This window comes from Anoplophora glabripennis, unplaced genomic scaffold (assembly GCF_000390285.2).
Source record: "Anoplophora glabripennis isolate ALB-LARVAE unplaced genomic scaffold, Agla_2.0 scaffold444, whole genome shotgun sequence".
Classification (NCBI taxonomy): domain Eukaryota; kingdom Metazoa; phylum Arthropoda; class Insecta; order Coleoptera; family Cerambycidae; genus Anoplophora; species Anoplophora glabripennis.
In genome coordinates, this window is record NW_019416564.1 from 106,031 (window position 1) to 130,953 (window position 24,923).

General features: G+C 34.3%; 1 protein-coding gene across 1 annotated transcript in view; it reads right to left on the bottom strand.

Annotated features, from left to right (window-relative positions):
* LOC108910589 (lachesin-like) overlaps nt 1-24,923 on the bottom strand; it is a 127,125-nt gene that overhangs the window by 83,765 nt on the left and 18,437 nt on the right. The window contains exon 3 of the mRNA XM_018715242.1: nt 9,089-9,217. Within this exon, the coding sequence (XP_018570758.1) occupies nt 9,089-9,217 (129 nt within the window). The remainder of the gene's footprint in view (nt 1-9,088; nt 9,218-24,923) is intronic.

The following is a 24,923-nucleotide window of genomic DNA, read 5'->3' on the forward strand; positions in this document are numbered from 1 at the left end:
GCCCCATAAGAAATACTCCCAGGGTGTAAGATCTCGGGATCTCGCGGGCTATTCTATCGGTCCTCGTCTGCTGATCCACCTCCTAGGAAAACAATTATCCAGAAAATTTCGAACAGGGCGCGCATAGTGCGGAGGTGCACCGTCTTGCTGAAACCATATGGTGTCATCAGGAACATCAGGGTCATTATCGTTAGGAAAAATTACTGCAAGCGCTGGAACAAGGTCATTTTGTAAAAAGGCCCTACTATTCTGTTGTCAACTATTCCAGTCCACACATTTAATTTCTGTGGGTGTTGGACATGTGTCTCTGCCATCCAATGAGGATTTTCCCTACTCCAATACCCGCAAGTTTAACGGTTCTGTTATTTAACGTCTGAAAAAAGTATTGGCCGGTGTAAATCTATTTACTTGACATAAATCCATCATAATTTCACAAAAGTGTAAGCTGGTCGGAATTGTCTTCATTGAGTTCCTGCACAAGTTGAATTTTGTAGGGATAATATTTTTCCTTCCCCAGGATACGTAACAGTGTGGTCTGACTAATTTCATTGTGTATGCAACCAATCGTGAAGTATTAAGAGGATTATCTACCATACGTATCAAAATGTTCTGTTTGTGATCTTCACTAACGCTTGGACGTCCAGGTTTTGGAATATCTACAACATTGCCAGTTTCTCTAAATTTAGAATTCTATCTTACTGACTGTTGATTGGCTGATACGGCGATCTGAATATTTTTCTTTAAATAAATCGCAAACTTCCTGCTGCGTTCTAGTCTTATCCCCGCATCCGATAAGAATTAAAATTTCAATTCTTTGTGTGACAGTTAAATGTGCCATAATACTTTAAATTCAAAAATAATTTTTATATCGCTTACAATACTTAAAAAGTCGGTATGACAGTGTAAAGATTTACACCTACGTGATCCATAAAAAACTTCAGGTATTTCGAAAAATTAAATTTGATAACGTTTTTGCTTTATTTTAATTGATTTGGGTTTTCTTACATTCAATCGTCATTTACTCGAAAACTTTCCTATGTAAGATGGCAACATTTTAATACTGTCGGATCGACAATGAAACGATCTTTCAGAATCAAGAAAAAAAATAGGGGGTTCCTATTTAAAAATTTTTAAAAAATGTCGATGACGTCATTACTCGAAAACAAATGACGGTTGAAAACCGCCTTTTATGCTAAAATATGTAATTTTTAAATTAAAAATCGACCTGTTCGAAGATTTTTCCCAAAAAAAAATTGTTTCGGTTTTATTGAATTTATTCCATACTTTAGGCGAGTACTGTATATATTTTTTAGAAACAGGTAACTCCTGTATTTGGAATAAGAGTACAATCTCTGAATCTGATATCCATTGGCGGATCGTGTATAGAAGTCTCCCATGTTATGGCATTTCACTTTGTGTTTTTTTGCATTTAAACCATCACTATCACTCAGAGGGACAAAACCCACTTATATGATTACTTAAAAACAGCAATAAATACATAAAAAAAATAAAAAATAATTAAAACAAATTGGTAAATAGTACAGAATGAGATAAAAAAGAGATGAGATGTCAAAATAATTAAAACGAAAATGGTAAATGTATCTAATCTATAACTATATAAAGTTGGTGGGATATCTCCAGGGAGCATAATTTATTATTTGTCGAGTTTTCACCATGGATTTATAAAACATTTGGGTATTTCGTAGCCCACATACATCCAAACAACATTATGTGGAAAATAAAATATATCTTACTTGTACACAACTCTATTAAACTTTCCGAAGTAAAACAAGAAGTGCTAATAAAACGGGAACATGCTGGAGATTTTCCGGGTTTGTTTACTTTATTCTAAGAATTTTATCCATACCCGATGTCTAAAGGCGTCGCTTATGTGTACCTGGCAAACATAAAGAGAATAATTAAACGAATATGTCTTTGAACAGGAAATGAACAGGTCCTTAGTGTATTTGATATCGTTGGTACCATCGTTAGGAAATACGTGGAATTCTATAAACATAGCTGTTGAAAAGGATGTAAAACTGATTACATGTTGTATATTTTTTTACTTTCTTTTGATATACTCGTATTTATAGATAAACTATTTCCTTTGCTGAAGTCCTTACTTCTTTAAAATTATAAATTTTTGAAAAATGATGGTTATAGTCAATATGTTTTTATCGGCAGGAAAAATTTGTATCTAAAAGTATTTTCAAGTTATTTCCTGGACAATATTTATGACATGTGAAATTAAGGTGAAAATAATAATTAAATAAATTTAAAAGAGGGAACATGGTTTTATATTTAATAAAGTGTATTTAAAAATTAAAAATAAATATTGCATTATTATGCCTTATGCTGAAATATTTGCTTTCATGATTCTCATACCTTTAGTGCAAATTTATACCGGGTGTCCCAATTAATATGTAATCTTTTTTTAAATACGACATTTTCCAGGTGGGAAGTTTTAGGACACCCAGTAGATGCACCTAAAAATTTTATGTAAGACTATCAAGTACTGAATTTTGATAAAACTTATTTTTCGCCAGGCTGGTTTTCTTCTGAATTAGTTTTTATCTTAAATTAGTTGTATTTGGGTAGTTTTCAGGTAGATCTTTAGTACCTCGATCTCTCGTAGTAGAAACTTACGTTACGTCACTTATTTTTTATCGATACTATTTATTTCGATTTAATATGGTCTTTCTGAGAATGCACTGTGTTTTTTACCTTTCAGATCGATATTATCTTTTGCATGGTTTAATTCAATATAACTAATTTTGACACCTCTGACATACATTTTTTCAAAACAAATGGATGTCGAAGTATGTTCTACAGTGCCATGTGAAACTTATTATTCTGTTATGCTTGATCTGACCTTAAATTTGCCATTAGTTTCTTTTTATACATTTTTAAGTTTTCTTTAATATGAATTTTTTACACCTTCACGCTATTTCTTAAAACTAAACACTACAACTTCTTTTCTTATATTACTTCCCTTAAATTTTTTTTCGTTACAAACTCTATTATTTTATAGGTTTTCCGTTACTAAATATATTTTCTTATATACGAATGAAATCTTCACTAAAATTATCTGACAGTTTAATCTTATTGATATGCAATTTATGGTTGTTATATGCATTCTCGGAAATTTTATATTTTTCTGTGAGCTACAGTTCAGTAATATTTATTATAATTTGCATGCATTACTTCCATCACAACCACTTTTATACAATTCTTTACAAATATTTTCCCACACCTTGTTAATTACAAACTCTATTATCCTTTGCTTTGTTTTTTTTTTAGATGAACTTCAAAATACGAACAAATCCACTGAAATTGTCTACTGCTGTGACAATTTAAATCCTATCGGTATGAAATTTATGGTTGTTATATACCATGATTGAAATTTTAAAAAATTCCTGATGGGTTTTCAGTCATAAAATATGACTCAAATTTTTCGTAAAAATTATGTTCAACCTTGTGTTCCGTTTCTTGGTTCTAAATCTCTCACTAATATCCTTTTTTTACACAATGTAACTGACTTTTAGTATACAGGGTGTAACTAAATAAGTGTAAAACATTTAAGGGGGTGATTCCTCATCGAAAAAAAGATAGGATCTTTCATATAAAGAAACTTCATTGGAGCATCCCTTGTTAAGATACAGCCCCTTAAAGGGGGTACATAAAATTTGTTTAACAATTTTTTTCACAAGCACTAAACAAGTTACAATATTGAAATTAACCTGACATTTTCTACTACCAAAAAGACACTTAGCCAGTAATTTATTTGGTTTACCCCATGGTAGTAAGGGGTGGAAAACGCAACCCCTAAAATTTATTTCCAACGTAATTTTTTGTCTTATTATTTTTTTACCATTTAAAAAATTATTTCCGATAGCCTGTTTCATTCTAAAAAAAAATGTCTCTTGAATTTTTTGCCCAAATTAAACCAGTTCGCAGTAAAAAATTATTTTACGAACAACTACAGAGATACATCGTCATAAATGCGGACTGGATTTACTGTTATTTTGTAGTTACTACCTGCATTAAATGATTAAAGGGGAATAATCAAAACTAATTTAATAATAACAAAACATACAACATGTAGAAATCATAGTAAATGTTCAATATGTCTACCTTCAGACATTACGCATGCGTCTAGACGTCGGCGCATTGAGCCACGTATTCGCTCAAATATTCCTGGAGTCTCTCTAATTACCCTGCACGCATCGATAATGCGGTTTCTTAAGTCCTCTACATCGCGAACAGGAGTACGATAAACCAAATGCTGCAAATGGCCCCAAGTAGACAAATCCAGAGGATTGAGATCCGGGGATCGAGCGGGCCAATTCTGTGGTCCTCCTCGACCTATCCACTGATTTGCATATGTTTCAGTTAAATGCTGACGTGCTACTTGACTAAAATGGGCGGGAGCCCCATCATGCATAAAAACCATATCCCTTCTGACGCCCAAAGGAACTTCCTCCAGCAGTACGGGGGGATGCACTTTTCTTAAAAATTGAACGTATGCCTCACCATTTAATCGAGGAGGTAGAAAATGAGGCCCAATTAAATAATCCCCAATAACTCCGACCCACACCTTAAGAGAAAACTGTTCTTGATGGTTAGTTTCGACAATAGCGTGATGGTTTTCATCAGCCCATATGTGGTAATTATGAAAATTAATAATCTTGTCCCGAGAAAAACTACATTCGTCTGTGAATTCGATCGTCTTCAGAAAGTCACGATTTCTTCTAATCATTTCCAGCATCCAATTGCAAAATTCAAGACGGTTCGGAAAGTCTCGCGGTAACAGTGCCTGTACTCGTTGCAGATGGTAAGGGTATAAGAGATGTTCCTTTAAAATTCGAAATACCGTCATATGATCAACATTTAGCTGGAAAGCAATCTTTCTAGTACTGATAGTAGGTTGTTCTTCTATCAAATTAAGTACTGCTGCCTCAAGCTGTGGTGTTCTTACTTCTCGATGGCGACCACAATCCTGCGTTCTTTTGTTGAATGAACCATATTCACGTAATCGTTGATGAAGTCAGACAAATATTCTATGTGAAGGATGCTGCCGTTGAGGATACATTTCAGCATATCTTGTAGAAGCTTCTAACCCATTCCCCTGCGACAGACCGTAAACGTAATGCATATCAGCCATTTCCTCATTTGTGTATGCCATTTTAATAACAAGTGAATTATTAAAGTAACAAATTAAGAACAGAACAATACACAATTAGTATTACTTCAATTTCAAAAATTTACAAACTGACAGCTTGATTCCAATTTAATTGTCAGTATCGCTAATGGCGGCCTACTAGATAAATTAGTTTCGTATTTTCGTTTTATGGCGATATGTATCTTGTTCGTAAAATAATTTTTTGCTGCGAACTGGTTTAATTTGGGCAAAAAATTCAAGAGACATTTTTTTTTAGAATGAAACAGGCTATCGGAAATAAATTTTTAAATGGTAAAAAAATAATAAGACAAAAAATTACGTTGGAAATAAATTTTAGGGGTTGCGTTTTCCACCCCTTACAACCATGGGGTAAACCAAATAAATTACTGGCTAAGTGTCTTTTTGGTAGTAGAAAATGTCAGGTTAATTTCAATATTGTAACTTGTTTAGTGCTTGTGAAAAAAATTGTTAAACAAATTTTATGTACCCCCTTTAAGGGGCTGTATCTTAACAAGGGATGCTCCAATGAAGTTTCTTTATATGAAAGATCCTATCTTTTTTTCGATGAGGAATCACCCCCTTAAATGTTTTACACTTATTTAGTTACACCCTGTATTGTCATATTAGGATTAGAAGTGTTCCTTTTGTGGCGAGCAAATTTTATATTTGCGAGGTGAAGCGTAGCGTAGCCGAGCGGATGCGAAAGCGCGAGACAAAAAGACACTTTCAATCCGAATAAAACATGCTATTTTTTCTTCAACCAAAATCCCCCATTTAATTATTAATTTGTGCCTTGAAATTATTCAAATTAATAATAAAGCAAAGTAAGTAAGTAGGATATATCGATGTAGTCATGGATACTTTGTCAAACATTAGTCGCCATATTGCTAATTGAGTTCATTTGTGATTTCTGAAAACTCTGTAAAAATGGAATTTAATGCAGATTTAGGTGTACCTGAGGAGATACTGGAGTGTGCGAAAGAGATTTCTTTAAATCTTCTCCCAAAGAAATCTTGAAAAATGTATTAATGTGTCGTCTATTAACGTTTTATGGATTGGTGAAAAGAAAATAACATTAAGTTGTATTCAAAAGATGTATTGCTGGTGTATTTCTCAAACTTAGCAAATAAAATGAAGCTGTCAACGCTTTGGTCACAATATTCAATGTTGCGGTCAACCTTGGATAAAAAGAAGGGGATTGATATGAGCAAATATTCAAAGTTACGTGCATTTCTCAAGAGACAAATTGAGGGATAAGGAAAAAATATAAGGAGTATTTACAAAGGAGCAGGTTGATTGCTTTTTGAATAGTACGCCCGATAATTTATGAAGAAAGTAAATGCTTTAAAAATAAAAGAACAAAATTTTTTAAAAGTTTTTTTATATGTCGTCCTAATATTGGGAGTTGCAGGCGCATGCCGTTCTGATGAATTAGTCAATTTAACAATTGATAATGTTGAAGATTTGAAATCCACCTGAATTATAAAAATTCCCAATACAAAAACTAAATTATTTAAGTTTTTATCGAAAATATGTTGTTTTACGTTTACCCGGATTGGTAGAACGTCGATTATACAGGCACACAAAAAAAATTCATTAATCAGAGGGTAGACCCCACTAGTCTTAGGTTTTTGAGGTCGCTGAAACCAAATATGACTATAAAAAATAATTTCAATTACCCGTTTTCCCCCTAGCTCTTCCTGGAGGGGGTTAAATTTTAAATTTTCGTACAAAATTAAGATGTATGCTTATTTCTATGTTTTTTTGGGACGCTGAAACCGAAAATGACTACAGAAATGGATTTAACTCTTCTCTTATCCGCTAGTATTCCCTTACCCTGAAGGAGGTTGAATTTTAAACTTTTGTACAAAATTAAGATGTATGTTTATTTTCTTTTTGGGACGCTACAACCGAATTACGATTTCTGTCCTAATCATAACCGTGTTTATTTTGCCTTTTGATATTTTAACTTGACACCTTATTCTAGACAAGATATTTTAATTTTTTTCCGTTTGCATTTTGTTTTCTCTTTGATTTTAATGTTTACCAGTGTACCATGAATCTAATTTTATGCCTCCGGAATAGAATTGATTCCGTATATACTTTTGCAACTCCACCCGATGAAGGCGGATAACAGTTTAACTGGCTTAGAAGATCGTTTGAAAACAAGAGAGTTCGATATCATAGAAAGAGGTAAATGTCGAATCGTGTGAGGCAAAGGGACTCATGTTAATCAAGCACCCTGAATCGTGAGAGGCAAGGGGACTCACTTTAATCAAGCACCCCGAACCGTGAAAGGCAAGGGGACTCACGTTAATCAAACACCCCGAATTGTGACAGGCAAGGGGACTCACGTTAATCAAGCACCCCAAAGGGAACAGAAACCTACCACCTCCACGCTGTTGTTCCTGGTTTGCGCTAAGAATTGAACCAAATCATAAATACATCTAAGAGCTGACATTTCTGATCGGTGAAGTATTGACGTTTATAACATAGAAGCTGGAGGTACTCTTAAATTTATCTAATTAACAGGTAATTGACTTTGGATCATTGGAATTTTGAGTGTTGAGCCCATGAAATCTTTTCTTCTCCTCTTTTTTCCGAAAACGTTAGCGCAATTTACCGAGCGCCAACTTTCATATGGATCCTGCTGGTTCTTTTAAATGATTGTAAGGGAGTGTAAGGGGGTAATCGAGTAAGTGGATATAATTTTTTGTAGTCATTTTCGGTTTGAGCGTCCTAAAAACAGAAAGAAATACGCATACATCTTAATTTTCCATCCTCTTCAGGGGGTGATTATGGGAAAGCGGGCAATTGAAATAATTTTTTATGGTTATATTCGGTTTCAGTGACCCCAAAAACTTAAAAATAGTGGGGTCTCGCCTCTGGTTCATGAATTTTTTTTGTGTGCCTGTAGTATTTCTCATTCTGATGGTCGGTATTCATAAAATCAGTGCCGTCTCGCAAGAACTGGCAAAATTTTTGAAGTTGGACAACTGAAAAGAGTAAAGTGGACACGCATTACGATGAACGTCTGCTACCTTTTAGTTGACGGTACTGGTGACCTCACTTGTCTTAAAAGACACGGAGGATGGATATCGAACACTATGACGGAAGGCTACTTTTGAATAAAGAAAATATTGCGAAAATTATACTGAAAGTTGATAGTGGTAGTGATAAATCAGTCACCGTTGTCATTTCTGATTTCACATCTGAAAATAATATAACTATTAATGAAAACGTGTTGGACTGCTTTAAGAATTGCTTCAAGAATGAGGGTAGTGGCAGTTTCAGTGGTTTATTTAATTTTAATACTTACTTATTTAATATCAACATGGATCAAAAAAATTATTGTAAATATTGTTGAATAAACTTTTATAAATTAAACTTGATTAAGACTTTTAATCTAAGGATTAAAAATGTCAACTTTAGTTCCTAGGATTAAAATTGAATACTTTTGTTGATAGGTACCATTTTTTCTCAGTAAGCAAAAAGGTCAACCTTAGAGACTTAACAGTCAAAAAATGTCATAGTTTTGTGACGGTTGGAGAAAAAATCTTTTTTATCATTTTACTTTGTAATTGTATATCTGTTGAATGTGCATAAATGTAGTATTTTATTAGTTTAAAATTTCTGTTTTAATTTTATGAGTTTGGTTTCTGTTGTTTGTTGTTTCGCGTTTTTTGATTTTTTTTATTAGAATTTACTTAATCTCTATCCATTTCTTGTTATAATATAAACTGAATTTTTATTCTATTAATTTAATTGTCATATGCTCCAATACGAATGAATATATTGTAGAATGTTTTATAAATATTTTGACCTGTATTTCTTAATTCAATATAAAATAGCCTTAGAAATTGGGCAAATGTAGATCTACTATTGACAGCAATAAAAGTGACTTACAATTTACGCTCAGCGAAATCCTTTTGCTGACTGCTGGTGGTATGTCGTTGCTGGCTATGCAGAGGTACGCTCCCATCTGTCGCCTATCCAATCGCCAGAAGTTCAAGTGAGAGCCATTGTAGATTTCAACTGAAAAAAAAGAGGAGTTGTTAGATGAGCGGGCAAAGCATTTTGTTATTATTAGGTTTGTTCCTAGAGCAATCTAACACAGTTTCCATGGGCATTCTGATCTAATGGTTACATAAGGTTCAAAATTCGTTGTCTCGAATCAAATTGGATTGCGTCTGACTGTTGGAAACTTATTCTATCGCATTAGGTACAAAGTATTATTTATTTTGTTTTACATCAGTGCATGTTACTATTTTAGACGTTGAAACCATGTGAGTTAAATACAAACTGTACTGAAATGTTGGAAAACTGTAACGAACCTACTAACCGTTACATATATTTATTTTCAACTATTCACGGTAAGTAATTCTATAGTATATTTAATATTTACGAGGTTTTCTGTTAAACTACCCTCTGTGATATTATGTTAGAGTAGTTGCCTAATTTTATTAACATCATTACCACAATAGCGCCGTGTGTGGCAAAAATAACAATACTCCAGTCGAATTAAACCATAAAACTTTGAAAAAATTATTAATAGACATTTTATTGCACTTTATGACGGGAAAGCGTAGCTAGAATGATAATATCAAAAAAGTAATTCAAAAGAAGTTACGCTAAGTTAGCAAATTGCAAATAAGTGGCAAAATTACTGTCCACGAAAATTTAGACGACCTATCGGAATATTAGTCATTTTATGTTGTAGGCAATTAAATTACTTACAATTTTAGATAATATCAGTTTTCGAAAATTGCGCATTATTATTGCAAAAAGGGGTGGATGTTGTTGAAATTTATGGAAAAGACGGCCAATCCAATGACCAATGTACAGTGTGACCCATTTCAAATGGAAACATGCCTAGAAAAATGATACTTATTATCCAATTTATTTCGTTTTTTCTCTAAAAGATGAAGCAGTAAAAACTCTATTCTGGCGCAAAATATTAAAATTTGATTTCTATATTCAAGGCCTACTTCGAATTTTTTTCACTGTCAAATTTTACAAAAACTGCTTAGCGATTTTTTTGTTTCAAATCTAACTACGGCACTGGATTCAGCATCCCCTTAAACGGTTTCGTAAATAAATACTTAATAATGAGGGATGTGTAACAATTTTAATGTAGGCTTCATTTTATTAAATACCTACTGTTATAATAATTTTCTGAAAAAATGTTGGCTATGAAAAATGATTTAAAAAAATGAGAAATTAATTTTGCGCTTTTAATACAATAATACAATAAATTTAACATAACAATGCAATGACATTTTAGATTTTTGTAGCCTCTACAAGGCTACCGTTAATTTCGATGCACTTTTCGAATCCCTTACGAATATTTCTTTGAACATTCTGTAGTTGTAACGGGGTAACTTCTTCACAAGCTTACATGATTCTTGCACACAATTCTTTTCTATTGCCTGGACGTGACTTATAAACCTTGTATTTTATGACACACCATAAAAAGAAGTCCAACGGCGTTAAGTCCGGGGACCTGGGTCACCATCTAATTAGGGGGCTATTTCTACCTATCCATCGGTTAAGAAAGTTAACATGAAGCCACTCGGTAACCACTCTTGCATTATGGATATGACATCCATCTAACTGAAATTGAAGATTTACTTTTTCTTGTACATGTAATACCTATATGCCAAAATTCATTTCTTAGGAATTGCAAAACTGTACGCTATTCATATTACCCTCTAAAAATAAAGGGCTAATGATCGTTTTATTGAGTCGTTTACAATTAATTAATAACCGACTCTGGTATTTCTGTAGCCCAGTACTAGAATTTTGTGACTATACCATACACTATTAGTTCTAAAAGTTGCCTCATCGCTGAATATAATAGTTTTTAGAAGATTTCTATTCTTGAGGTACTTTCCTTGAGCCCATAAGCAAAATTCCATCCTCCTTTCATCATCACCAGGTTCCAAGGTGTGTAAAAACTTGTGTTCGACCTATAAAAATAATTTGGCTATAAAAATAATTTGTTCTTCATAGCACTCTCATGTAAAAAATATTTGTAAACGATTTAAAAAGTGCATCGACATAAATAGTGACTATTTAATAAAATAAACCTAGAACATTAAAATTGCTATAAATCCCTTATTATTAAATGTTTATTTACGAAATTTGGCATAAAACCGTTTTAGGGGATGCTGAATCCAGTGAATCCGTAGTTAGATTTGACATAAAAAAAATCGCTAAACAGTTTTTGTAAAATTTGACAGTGAAAAAAATTCGAAGTAGGTCTTGGACATAGAAAACAAATTTTTACTGCTTTTACCATCTCTTCGAAAAAACCCGAAATGAATCGGACAATAAATATCATTTTTCTAGGCATGTTTCCATTTGAAATGGGTCACATTGTATGTGCCAATCAAATCGAAAACTAATTTTTCCGCGTTCAACTATTATTTTACAGTTAACGATTTGGTGAAATATGACTTTAGATACCTTAGTAGTAGTAGTAGTAATGGGGCGGCCTTAGCCTGGCAATTAGGCCACAAGTGGGCCCTTTTTGCCTACCCCGCCGTCCCATCACCTAACTACTCTCTGCCTCTGACCCTCCTCGAACCTACCCGACGCCCTAATGAACGCCAGGATTTTGGTCCATGGAAGGTCTCTCACCTCAACCCCTTGCAGCTCTTCAGCACCAAAGACTTTATGTCTTATTCTCCCAAAGGCTGCACACTGTCCCAGAAGGTGGACAGGGGTGTCCTCCCCTTCGCCACATTTCGGGCATAGAGGGTCCTCCTCAATTCCTATTAAGCTTAAATGCCTCCTAAGTCTGCAGTGGCCTGTCAGAACCCCCACCATTTGGTTTAGGGCTCTTCGACTGAGGCTCAGCAGCCATCTTGTCTTGGATTTGCTAGGTCCATGTATAAAACTATGGGCCTGCCTGCATCCTCTATTTCTCCTCCAATCCAGACCTAAAGTTTGATAGGCCCACTTATTGAGGGCCCCATTAATGCTGCCTCGTGTGATACCTAAGATTGGTTCAGGTCCCTGTCCAGGTCCCCTGGACCCAAGACGAGCTAATTGATCCGCCCTCTCGTTACCAGGGATGCCCCTATGGCCTGGGACCCAAACCAACTCTACTTCTTTTCGTCTGGCCAAAGACTCTAGAGCGTCTCCACATTCTTGGACAAGGGCAGACCTAGTCCTCGGGGAGCTAACCGCTCTGAGCGCGGCCTGACTGTCGGAGCAGATAAAAATCTTCTCCTCTGCACAATTCCTTACCTCCTCCTTGCTTGCTACCATCAAAATAGCAAAAACCTCAGCCTGGAAGACTGTAGCATACATACCCAGTGAAAAGCTTTCCTGGATGCCGCTGCCTTCCAGATAAATTCCTGCTCCTGAAAACTCGTCTTCTACCCGAGATCCATCAGTATAGCACACTAGGGATCCCGGGGAGAACATATCACCATCCTGCTTCCACTGCTCTCTCGAGGGGAAAGTGGTGACATACTTCCTTCCTAACCTAAGCCGGTCCTCTGCTTCCGTAACCCTCATGGCGGATATTGGGATGTCCCTCTCCGCCCTGAGGGCCACGGCAGCATGGCCCTCAGTGCGTCCTTTAGCTCTCCAACCGCCGGCGTCCCTTATCCTAAGGTATGCCGCCATCGCCTCCCTCATAATCCATGTAGGAAGGGTCGGCAGCCCCAGAAGGACCTCTAACGCGGCAGTTGGGGTCGTCCTCATTGCCCCTGTAATACCTAAGCAGGCAAGTCTCTGGATTCTCACCAACTTCCTGGCTACCGTCACCCGGTCCACACACGGCCACCAGACCAAGGCCCCATACTGTAGCCTCGGCCTAACCACCGCCGTGTACACCCAGTGAAGCACCTTTGGATTGAGTCCCCAGTTTTTGCCAACTACCTTCCTTAACTGCCAGAGGGTTGCCACTGATTTCCGGGTAATCCTCTCAACCTGTGGCCCCCTTAGATACCTTAAATTGTATATAATTTAATTTTCTACAACATAAAACTAATTTTCCCATAGGTCGTCTAGATTTTCGTGGGCAGTAAAACATGTGAAAAAAAAACGTTAATGTGCCACTTAGTTGCAATTTGCGAATTTAGCGTCTCTTTCGAGTTACTTTTTTAATATTATCATTCCCCGTCATTAATTGCAATAAAATGTCTACTAATAATTATTTCACGTTTAAATTCTAATTCGACTGGATTGTGAGGATTCGGTTATTAACTTTGCGAGAGTGCGGTTGTAAATTTTTGGGAAGGCGTGGTGGATTTCAAATATAGGATATAATATCGGTTATCCAGTTAAATTATGTAAGTGTTGAATATTGAATTAGAGACGGTTATTTTGATTGTTATATGTGTATTTTGGGCAGATACTGTGTTTTTGGTAATCTAGTGGCTGAGTGATATCGCGTTGTTTATAGGATGGAACAGAATCGATTCCATTCTATATGTATTTTGTTAGTGAAGCCAGGATCTGTTTTGTGATTGTGTACAGGTTCTGAGGATCAACATTGCTCATGTTGGAATTGCTGCATATTTTTTTGTAGAGTGGACCATTAGCATGTCCAAGACGAAATCTGAGGACCCTTTCCTTTTCAACTACCCTGTTTAAGCACGTAAGTTCTAGCATTCCTTATGTACTCGTAATTTGTTGTAATTGCATGAAACTTTTTTAGAAATGTTTCATATTAATGCAGGAAAAATAATATAAACAAAAAATCAGATATCAATAATTTAAGCAAAATTGACTTACATTTTAAAATCATGAGTGAAAAAAGTTCTTTACAAAATTCAAATTTACCGCCAGTGTCAAGGTTGGCAATATAGTTGGCACTACTAAAATCTCTATATGTTTTTGGAATCTGTGTTCAATCGTCAGTAACGGCTGAAATAATTTTATATCTGTCCACATCCATTTTGATTTCAATTGTATTTGTTTATAATAATTATTGATGTTTTATGTGTTTTTATTGTGTGTAATGAAGTCCCTTTTTAAACTAATCTCCTATTAGTAACTAATTCATGTCTTTTGTGTTGTGGAAGAGTGTTTATATTTATTTTTGGCCATTTTTAAAATTATTCAGTCTGCAACGACTTTTTCAACGTATTTATAAATTAATATGGATTAACAATTAAACTGAACAAATATATTTTTGGAAGCTTGTAACCATTAAGGAAATATTAACTGTAGATCTGTAGTCTTCGACATCCCATATACAGGATGTCCCAGAATAACGTGTACAACAGAAAACCACAGATTCGTGGATACAACATAGGCAGATTTAGACTAATTCACCTATATCCAAAATCGCTTCGTTTGGCAGCTAAATGGCCTCAAAATTCGTGAAAATTTTTTGAATTTTGTTAATAACTCGAATATGTATTATTCGATTTTGATTATTTTTGTAGTGTGGAATTTTGCTTTCAATCTACACATTTTGGTGTTATTCAGAGTGTTTTTTAAAACCTACAACTGCTACAAAATTGATGTACTGTGATAATATTCGTTCATAACTTTTTCCTCTTTAGGACAATAATGATAACTATTTTTTATCTGACAGATGTTATCATTTGGAAGTTTTTAGGTCTCTTGTAGAATTTTGATTAAATAAGCGGTTTGGGTATAAAAAAATATTTTTTAAATGTCTACATTATCATGCAACCCATTTTATAATACTTAACAAAGTGCTAGTAGACACTGATTTTGTAGATTGACTGTAATTTCAGTATGATCTTTAAGTCATTGTGCCTGACAATTTTTAATGAAAACAACAGTATATACTTCCACCTGTAACACTGAAGAAGAGTTGTGGAGACATATCCAAATTGCCATAATGTTTTAAAAAATTGTATTCAAGAACTGCAAAGGGTGCCCTTTAACTTTCTTCGCTGAATTAACCTTTGTTGTGAAACAACGGTCATTTTGAACAGTCTTTATAATAAGTTATACTAAATTTAATAACCTCAACTTTGTTGCTTTTATCTCCAGCATTTTTTATTGTATTTGATTGTTTTTATTAGCTATATCAATAAAATTAGGCATGTTGTAAATAATTCGTCGTATGTGTGTTTCCATATCGAAAAATGAAGTAAAATGTGGTATATCTTATCACAGTAAATACTCATTAAGAATTGGTAGGTACAATGACTTCTGAAATTACAGTCAACCTACAGAAGTCTCAGGGCCTACTAGCACTTTGTTAAGTATTATAATATGGGTAGCAAGATAATGTAGACATTTAAAAAATATTTTTTTGTACCTAAACTGCTCATTTTATCAAAATTCTACAAGAGTCCCAAAATCTTCCAAATGGTATCACCTATCAGATAAAAAATAGTTGTCATTATTGCCCGAAACAGGGAAAAGTTATTATCACCACACATCTATTTTGTAGGAGTTGTGAGTTTTAAAAAACACTCTGTATAACACGAAAATGTATAGATCGAAAGCAAAAGTTCACATCTCAAAAATAATCAAAATCGATTAATACGTATTCGAGTTATTTAGAAAATTCAATTTTCACTAACTTTGAGGCCATCTAGCGTCCAAACGAAGCGATTTCGGATATAGGTGAATTAGCTTAAATCTGCCTATTTTGAGTCCACGAATCTGTGGTCTTACGTTGTACACGTTATTCTGGGACACCTTGTATAAACAAAAATGTAGATAGGATTTTAAATGACAAATTTTATCTGCTTTAATTATTTTCTCATTACTCATTAGATGGTGGATCATTTCGATTTTTTTGAAAAAAAAATATAAGAAATAGATTAAGTCAAAATATGGTAGTCAGAAAATGTTTATGTACTTAACAAATTCTTATCTCGTTTGGCAAAGTGACAATTTGATGTCTTGTTACGTAAATAATTATCTTCTTTATTTTGTTTGTAAGAATAGTCCCTTAACGTTTCGTTACCAGCACTCCAAAAATCTTTATAACTCCGTACAAAATCACAATAACGCAATTTGAACTGGACCTTAAACAAATCAATAATAAAAAATCGACGACCACCCCATACGGGAGGGTAAATCGGAAAAGTAATTTTCTCCATATTTATAAGACACGACTTTATTTCCATTTCGGCCTACTCCGGATACCGAGTTTCGTGGAAATCAGCTGTCAGCTGTTCTAACTTGAAAATATATAGCTCGGTCTGGGAAATTTCAGGTGCGCAATTTTTCCCGTACCTTATTAATTAAATGATGATAAAAGCAAAAACATCAATTGTTGACCGCTGAAATAAAAGAGAATTCTACTCACAAGGGGGATCGGATTGAATGGGCTCATGGATGTATAAAGTGTTCTATAGATCACTCGATTGACATGTACTCGTATATGTATATACGGTTTTCAAAAACTTTGCGCCAAATTGGTAGATATAACCTATAAGAATTTTTACTAAGAGATTTATTTATTTATTTATTTATTTATTTTACAATACTACAGGTTTTCCCACTACAGTTTCCACTAATTTGGTAATAAAAGATGGAAAATATCTTAATCTATCAATAATCATAAAAACAAAAAAATATACAGTTGAACAGACAATAGAGAATGCAGTACTACTAGATAGACATACACACACATACACACACACACATACGCGCGCGCGCGCGCGCACAAAACAGTTTAAATAAAATGAATTAAAAGAAATTAAAAAAGTAAAAAAAGGCATACAATTACATTTCTAAACGTTTAACATAATTTTTAAAATTGTTTAATGATGACGACAGTATATCAACACATCTATTATTATTTGATAAATAACTATTAAAGGACGACGTTATTCTACATATAGAGCTATTCATACCTAAATTTATATCGAACAGATAATTATTTCTAGTATTTATAGATGAACGTGAAAGTTTAACAAAGATAGAAGTTCAGGACAATCGATCAAGTTGTTAAGCAATTTAAACAAGAATATGAGGTCAGAATGAAATCTTCGGTTCACTAGGGTTGTTAATTTAAATGTTTGTTTTGTCATAAAACTTCAAAAATGTCTTTTTTTCCAGTTGTTTAATTTATCCTTCATTAGCCAGCTGTAGGTATCCGGATGGATAAAACGGTTGATTTGATCTTCCACGTAGGTACCAAATCAACCGACAAACCTTCTCATTTATGTTACGAATCAAGTCACAAGCTCCATCGGACAGACACTGTAGTGTGAGAAGCTCATAAGTTCGCGAGAAATTTCCTACAACACCGCTTGAATGGCGCAGCCAATGTCCGATAGCTTCAAAATAGTCCTGTAAGTAACCAAGACAGCGCTGTTTGATGTTTACAAATTTAACCATCGGATCTGTCCAGAGGGCAGACCAAACCAGAGCAGACACCGCACGTTCACAAAGCGCGATGCTGTTAGCAGCACAATTGCCTATAAATAGTCGCGGAAAGCCTAAAAAACTAAACGATTTTTTTTTATCGAGAAGTTTTGAAGAATGTTGTCAGATAACGCCGGAAATGCTTCGAAATGTTAGTTCGGAAGTAGAGCAAATATTTTATTATTGTAAAGAAGCTGATACAAACATTTGAACATTTAATAAATTAACAATTTTTCATTCGTTGATATTTTGTATTATTCTTTAAGTGATGATTGTCATATTCAAATCAAAATTTGTCGTGCCACGTTTTACGTCCCTGCCTAAGGGGTAGCTTCAAAGACACCAAAACTTACGTCATAACGTGTCCCTCTTGACAAGAAAGGCAGTTTTTTATTTGTTTTTTCTTTAATTCTGATATTCCAGATGGGAATTTTTAATTGGAACACCCTGTATGTCGTCCTCTCTATTAACCTTTTTTTAGTAGTTCTTGCTAATGTAACCCCGATCCGAGAAATTGGGTTCCTACATAATCCTGCAATGCACCAGGCTCATCGTGGACTAGGCGCTGATGGGAGTCTCTTGCGGTATCCCATCCTCTTTACCGGCCCTTGTCTCACTCGACCTCGAGGACTGAACTGCAGAGTAATACTCCAACAATACACCTGACTCATCGTGTTAACTGGACGCTGATTAAAGTCTCGCATTTTACGGCTGTTCAATTCACTCTTCAATGTGCACTCTAGAGGTGTTATTAGTAAGACACGCTCTTTTTTGTTTCCGCCAGTCGTTTGATGTGCTCAATGGCACTTTGCACTTGTAGCTGTTAACTGAGTCTCTTTTCGCTATTTAGCACTAGAATACCTACTTGCACGCATACAAGTTTTAGGGCGTACAGATTGTGAGTACTTTCTGCCCTGGTTACTTATTTGGAAAATACTAGAGTTGATTACACTCAGGGATGGCACCACCAAGTTTCTTTATGGTTTTTGTATCCGCTGCCAACATCTGGCTTCTCTGGATTTGAATAATATGTGGTCATTGAATATGGCTGTTGATTTTTTTCTTGTTTGACTTGTCATGGTGCCTCAGCTCGACTCTTTCGGCATGTCCGGTGTTTTTGAAGGAAAACTCAAAAGTGTTTTCCTTCAGTGCATGATGTGCGTCATCATGAGTCACAGCATCAGACACTGTTGACATCGTCTGCTGTGATTTTGGGAGTTGGGAGCGGCTTGGAGGTCCTTAGATAGCTCTGGCAGTTCGATTTGAAAGATGCGTGGAAACAATTTTTCCCGACAGACCCTATGCGCTGAGACATGCACTGTACTGCCGCATCGTGTTTTGAGTTATTTAGGATCCTACGAGTGATTCTTGGTTCTAGATTGGATATCTTGTTGATTTTCAAAGTTACCTTTGTTGCCTGTAATTTGTTGTACACCCACCTGGCTTCTCACTGTTTTGTTTTTAACACTGTAACAGAAATTTGGTACTTTTAATTCTTAAACACTCAGTATGTATACTTGTTTGCCGAATAAATTATTTTGCTCTGGGTGTGGAAGATACAAATACTAATTAGCTTTTGGGAAAATATTAGTAAACTTGGTTTTTGACCTTATGCGGACATCTATTAGGCGCGGAGCGCGATTGAATTTTAAGCGGTTGGAACGTTCACCACCGCGATCGCTTCTCTCGCGGGTCTCCTGCTAAAAGGAGGATGCGCTGCCACGGTGACGTGGTGCGCTGAATTCGAAATTAAGTACAAAACGATTTTTCAAAGTAAAGGTAAAACGAAAGTGGATTCGATTCGAAAAAGGCCAAGGAAAGACAGCCATTTGATTGTGAAGCCACACGTCCGGAAATAGTCGTGTTAAAATTAAGGCATTTAAGAACAAGACAATATATTTTAACAAGGCCATTCTCTTCAGAGAAGGTTTGTCGGCTCTTGGGTAAATTTAATCAAGTACCCCTTTTTGAAAGACTATGATTGGGCGAGCATTACGTCACTTTTTTTAATTGGCACACCGCTCCCTGTATGCTGAAAATTTATCGATGCATAAGTAAAGAAAAAAGGGAAAAAACCAGGTTTGCTGCACGCTTGTGAAAACCGAAGGGAGACAACATTCCTGCTGTTCAACGTGTCGTTTGCCAGGTCAGATCCACCCTTATCTTACATAACTGCTGTGCCATGAGATTCGATCTCCAAACCGCCAATCTATCACTTCAACTAGTTGTTTAGATAATTAAAATCAAAAAGTAAATAGTAAATAGTAAATATTTTCACACTTTCTGCATTTTAAACCAAATTTGGCTGTGAACCGAAAGTAGCGCTATTTTGGGGAACTTTATCACCAAAGCGGCTATATTGCCACTTTGTTTGCTTTGTTTGTTTATAATTTATCATATAATCATCTTGTTTAATTGTTTATATTCGTTTTAAACCTACTGATATTTCTATAACATTAAAATTTTGTTGAACCCTGACCACTCTATTTAATTTTTTCTTATAGAGCCCGTCGGTAAATATAATATTTCTTATTTTTTTTAACAAAATTAAGTGGCGCCCCAAAGAAAAAAAATTTATCGAGTAAATACTAGAAAAATCTCTTTACCCACACCTAGTGCTCACCGAATAAGAGCTGCCGTCCCGCATGGAAACCTTTTTGAAAAGAAAAGGTTACAACACTTTTGTGCTTTGATACTTTTCTTGTCGTTTTAATGTTTTTGAGTTTAGTGAAAAATCAGTTCGTTTTGAGATAAAGAGTACCTTAGGTTCGTAGTTAATTTTGGGATTTAAGTACTAAATTGATGATTTAGATCTGAGTCTGAACTCATAACAATTTATAATAATTTTTCTATTGAATATAAAATATTTATTTTATTAACAATGTATGACTTTAGAGTGTACAGTTAAACGTACACATACAATGCTAGTGATTGCTTGGGGTAGTATTTCGTACTGCCTAATAACGTTATCTGTTTATTTGTCGGGAGAAAACCAAAGTCGCCATTCGAAGTCTTGAAGTGGATCTTCGGTACTGTTCTTAACATTTGGCTCTTTTGGATTTGGGCGATATTTGGTGTCGCATCGACCTATCATGGCATCTGGCAGAGATAGTCGATTTATGAAAGCTCGCTTGGTCTTGTATACAAGCTCGAATTGCAGGAACAACTCATTAAGACGATTCATACAGTGTTTGATGTGGTGAAAAACAATATGAAGAACTGCAACTGGGAACGAGAGCGTCGACAGAGGATTAAGGAATGCATTGCACAAGGCGGTGCTCACATTGAGCAACATTAATAATTACACTATTATGCTTTTACTAAAATAAACCATATTTCTAAGCCCTCTAGCCAGAACAATGTAATTTACATATAATAGAGCAAGAGCCCGTGATCGCCAGACCTTCCTCATAGTATAAAAGCTGAAATTGTCTCCCCAAATGTCCCCAACAGAGGAAGGAACTATCGGCGACTATGAAGTTTGGATCATCGTGGCTTTGGCAGGTACCAGGTGGTAAAGGTGTATAAAATTGCTACCCAAAATCGTCAAAGTATAAAGCGTAATTTTTTTATATTTTCTTTGGGATAATATTAGAAATCACGTCCTCCATTGCCAGACACTTAGTATTGTGGCAACCCCCCGCCAGGCACACTTAAACTTTAATAAATTGTAATTCTACTTACGTTATAGTGTAAAAGCTGAATTTTATATAATTATGTTACTTGGGTAACTAACTATTAAAAGATGTTTCCTTAGTAGCCGGACAGTTTCGACAGTTTTAACATCTTGCCAGACACAGTTGAAGTTCAGCCGTAGGTGCGAACGCTGAGGTAATATACATGTGAGTAAAGATAGATTTTTGAATTTATCGGATAATTTCATTATACTGGGTGATTCAGAACTTATCCAAAAAAAAAATTCTGGATGTACAGGGAACCCTTACAAATACAATTTTGTAAAGAAAAAATGAAAAAGGGCAGTTCGAAAATGATTTAAAAATACACTTCTGCACGGCACTGGAAACTGGTCTACTGTAAAACCTGACCTCGCACAATGTGACCGGCATGGCGGTGTGATAAAAACGGAAAAAACTTTCGCAAGAAAAGAAATATGTAAATAGAATTTTATCGCACCTATTTTATATCGGCAAATTCAACTGCTTTTGCCTTTATTAATTAATAAAATTAATTTGTGTTTTTAAATAATAAAATCATTTGACATACCCGATGTTACAACAACTGTTCAAAATTTTATCCACCAATGTGTAAACACATTTGGGTCCGTTGTACTCAGTTTTTACGAACTAACACAAATGTTGTCTTGTTTCACCATAACACAAATGCTTCACCATAAATTAAAACGATATCCATCAACTGCGAATTGCTATACACGCAAACCATTTTTGACACTAACTACCCATTTTTGACATTAACTACTAAGAACCTATTGTAAACACCACATATAACAGGTAAATATCGCAACGACGATTGCAAAATCCGAATTCAGTATTCGAAGTCGCTGAGACCACATGGCGAATGACGCTAGAGACTACAGTTGTCCAGCTATGTAGTGGTTGAATGTACTATAACTTCAATATTTTTTTTCTCGTAAACTATAAGGATTTTACAAAAATTTTTTTTACGATATTGACTCCATTTCTCGTGCCGTATCTATTTCCAAATTTTTTTGGATAAGTTGTGAATCACCCTGTATATGAATTATTTACTAAAATATAAATTTTTAAAAATTATTCGCTATAATTTTCATGTTAATAAACCAATAAAAAATAAATCTAATAAATTAATAAATAATGATTTGGAATTTTATGAAGTTTGTTTTTAAAATTTAATTTAATTCAAATTTCGATATTTCATTTAAATATTATTGTTTATTCGACTATAGGAGAAAAGAATTATATCAGTACTAAGAAAGACAATGAAAAAATAGTTTATTTATTTATATTCATAGCCATCGTATATAAAATAAAAAAATATATTTAGTTTTATAAATGTATTACCGGATTTAAAGAAACGTTTAATGATTTTAATAATTTTGGATGTAGTCAATATCTTCTTTATCTTCGTCACTACTACTCCAGTCCGTGGCATGAACGTTTTCAATATCGCCTTCTCCGTCAGTTTCTGTAAAAATTTAACCAAGTTAATACAATAATTATGAATAGCTACAAATTTATGTACAATAATTTGAAATAATAATTAAAAACCTGATAGAGTTTTTAGTAAATCACTGACATAAATTGGCAACTGCTCGCCTTCAAACCATTTAAAATGGTACTTATTATTTTCCTGTACCCAATCAATATCTTCTGGTTGATATGTGGTTGCATTTTTCAGGTCATTGTTCCAAATAGTAGATATATAGTTTGCTCGCAGAAATCGCTGTAACAGCTTGCTTTTACGAGTGGTAAAGAGTCAAAAGCTTCGTTAACATCTGACACCGTATACATGATGAACATATTAAAAAAGGAAGAATATAAAAAAGCTTTCATAAAGTTCGGTGATAGCAAATTGTTTGAAAAAATGGCGAACAACAAAACATCTTCAATATACTACAGCGATTTATATATGTAATGTATACAATGTTGGTGAGATAATTGATGTTGAAGCTACTCGGCTTCAAGTATTCATGAACACGTATACGGCCTCAGATGTTAACAAAGCTTTTGGCCGTAAGAAATTGCGAAATCTCGATGCTAGCAGTCTACCACCCTGTAAAAGCGAGCTATTACAGTGATTTCTGCGAGCAAAATATATCTATATCTATTATATAACTATATATTTGGAACAATGTTCACCTGAAAAATCCAACCACATATCAACCAGGAGATAATGGTTGGATAGAGGAAAATAACAAGTACCTACCATTTTAAATGGTTTGAAGGGGACTAGCTGCCAAATTATGTCAGTGATTTACTAAAAACTCTATCAGGTATTTAATTATTATTTCAAATTATTGTACATTTTGTAGCTATTCATAATTATTGTATTAACTTGGTTAAATTCTTATAGAAACTGACGGTGAAGGCGATATTGAAAACGATCAAGCCACGGACTTGTGTAGTAGTTACGAAGATAATGAAGATCCTACTACAACTAAAAAATTATTAAAATCATTAAACATTTCTTTAAATCCAGTAATATATTTATAAAGCCATATTTTTTTTATTTTGTATACGATGGCTATGAACATAAATAATTAAAATATTTTTTCATTCATCATAAACAATAAAATTTTAATAAAATATGGAAATTTGAATTAAATTAAATTTTAAAAATAAAGTTCATAAAATTCCAAAACACTATTTATTAATTTATTAGATTTATTCTTTATTGGTTTATTAACATGAAAATTATACAGAATAATTTTTAAAAATTTATTTTTTAGTCATAAATAATTCTATATAATGAAATTATGGGATAAATTAAAAAAACTATCTTTATCACATGTATATTACCTCAGCGTTCGCACCTACGGCTGAACTTCAACTGTGTCTGGCAAGATGTTAGAACTGTCGAAACTGTCCGGCTACTAAGGAAACATCTTTTAATAATTACCCAAGTAACATATATAAAATTCAGCTTTTATACTATAACGTAAGTAGAATTACAATGTATTAAAGTTTAAGAGTGTCTGGTGGGGAGTTGCCATGATACTAAGTGTCTGGCATTGGAGGACGTGATTTCTAATATTATCCCGAAGAAAATATAAAAAAATACGCTTTAACTTTGACGATTTTGGGTAGCAATTTTATACATCTTTGCCACCTGGTACATGCCAAAGCCACGATGATCCAAACTTCATAGTCGCCGATCGTTCCTTCCTCTGTTGGGGACATGCGCAGAGAAACTTTCAGCTTTTATATTATGAGGAAGGTCTGGCGATCACGGGCTGTTAAACTATAAGGTTTTTAGCAAAGATCCATACGACCTAGCAACTTCAAACCCCGATATTTCAAGAATCATTGAGAATTCGGGAAAAGTGGATAGAATGATTTTTGCTTAAAATTAGTCATAGAATTCATATATGAAGTGTCCCGGATACCCCGGTGGTTTTCATTACGTATTTATTTAAATCATTTAAGGTGGCCATATTCCTGGCCGAGAAATGGTGAAATTTCAGGCATTTTTAGGTACCGAAATCTTGAAAAGTAAAACGTGTAGAATCAAAAGTAATCACAAAAATAAAATCCTTGATGTTTTGTTTATTCATTGTTACCATTTAAATTTACCCAAATAAAATAATAACTAAAAAAAAAGCGTTTGTAAAACATGCGTTTGCTAACCCCACATTTTAAGAATTATTTTCACGTACTTATAAATAAAAGTAAACAATTTTATATGTAGGACTAAGCAAGTAAATGTTATAAGAATATTTACATGTGGAGTTATATATAAA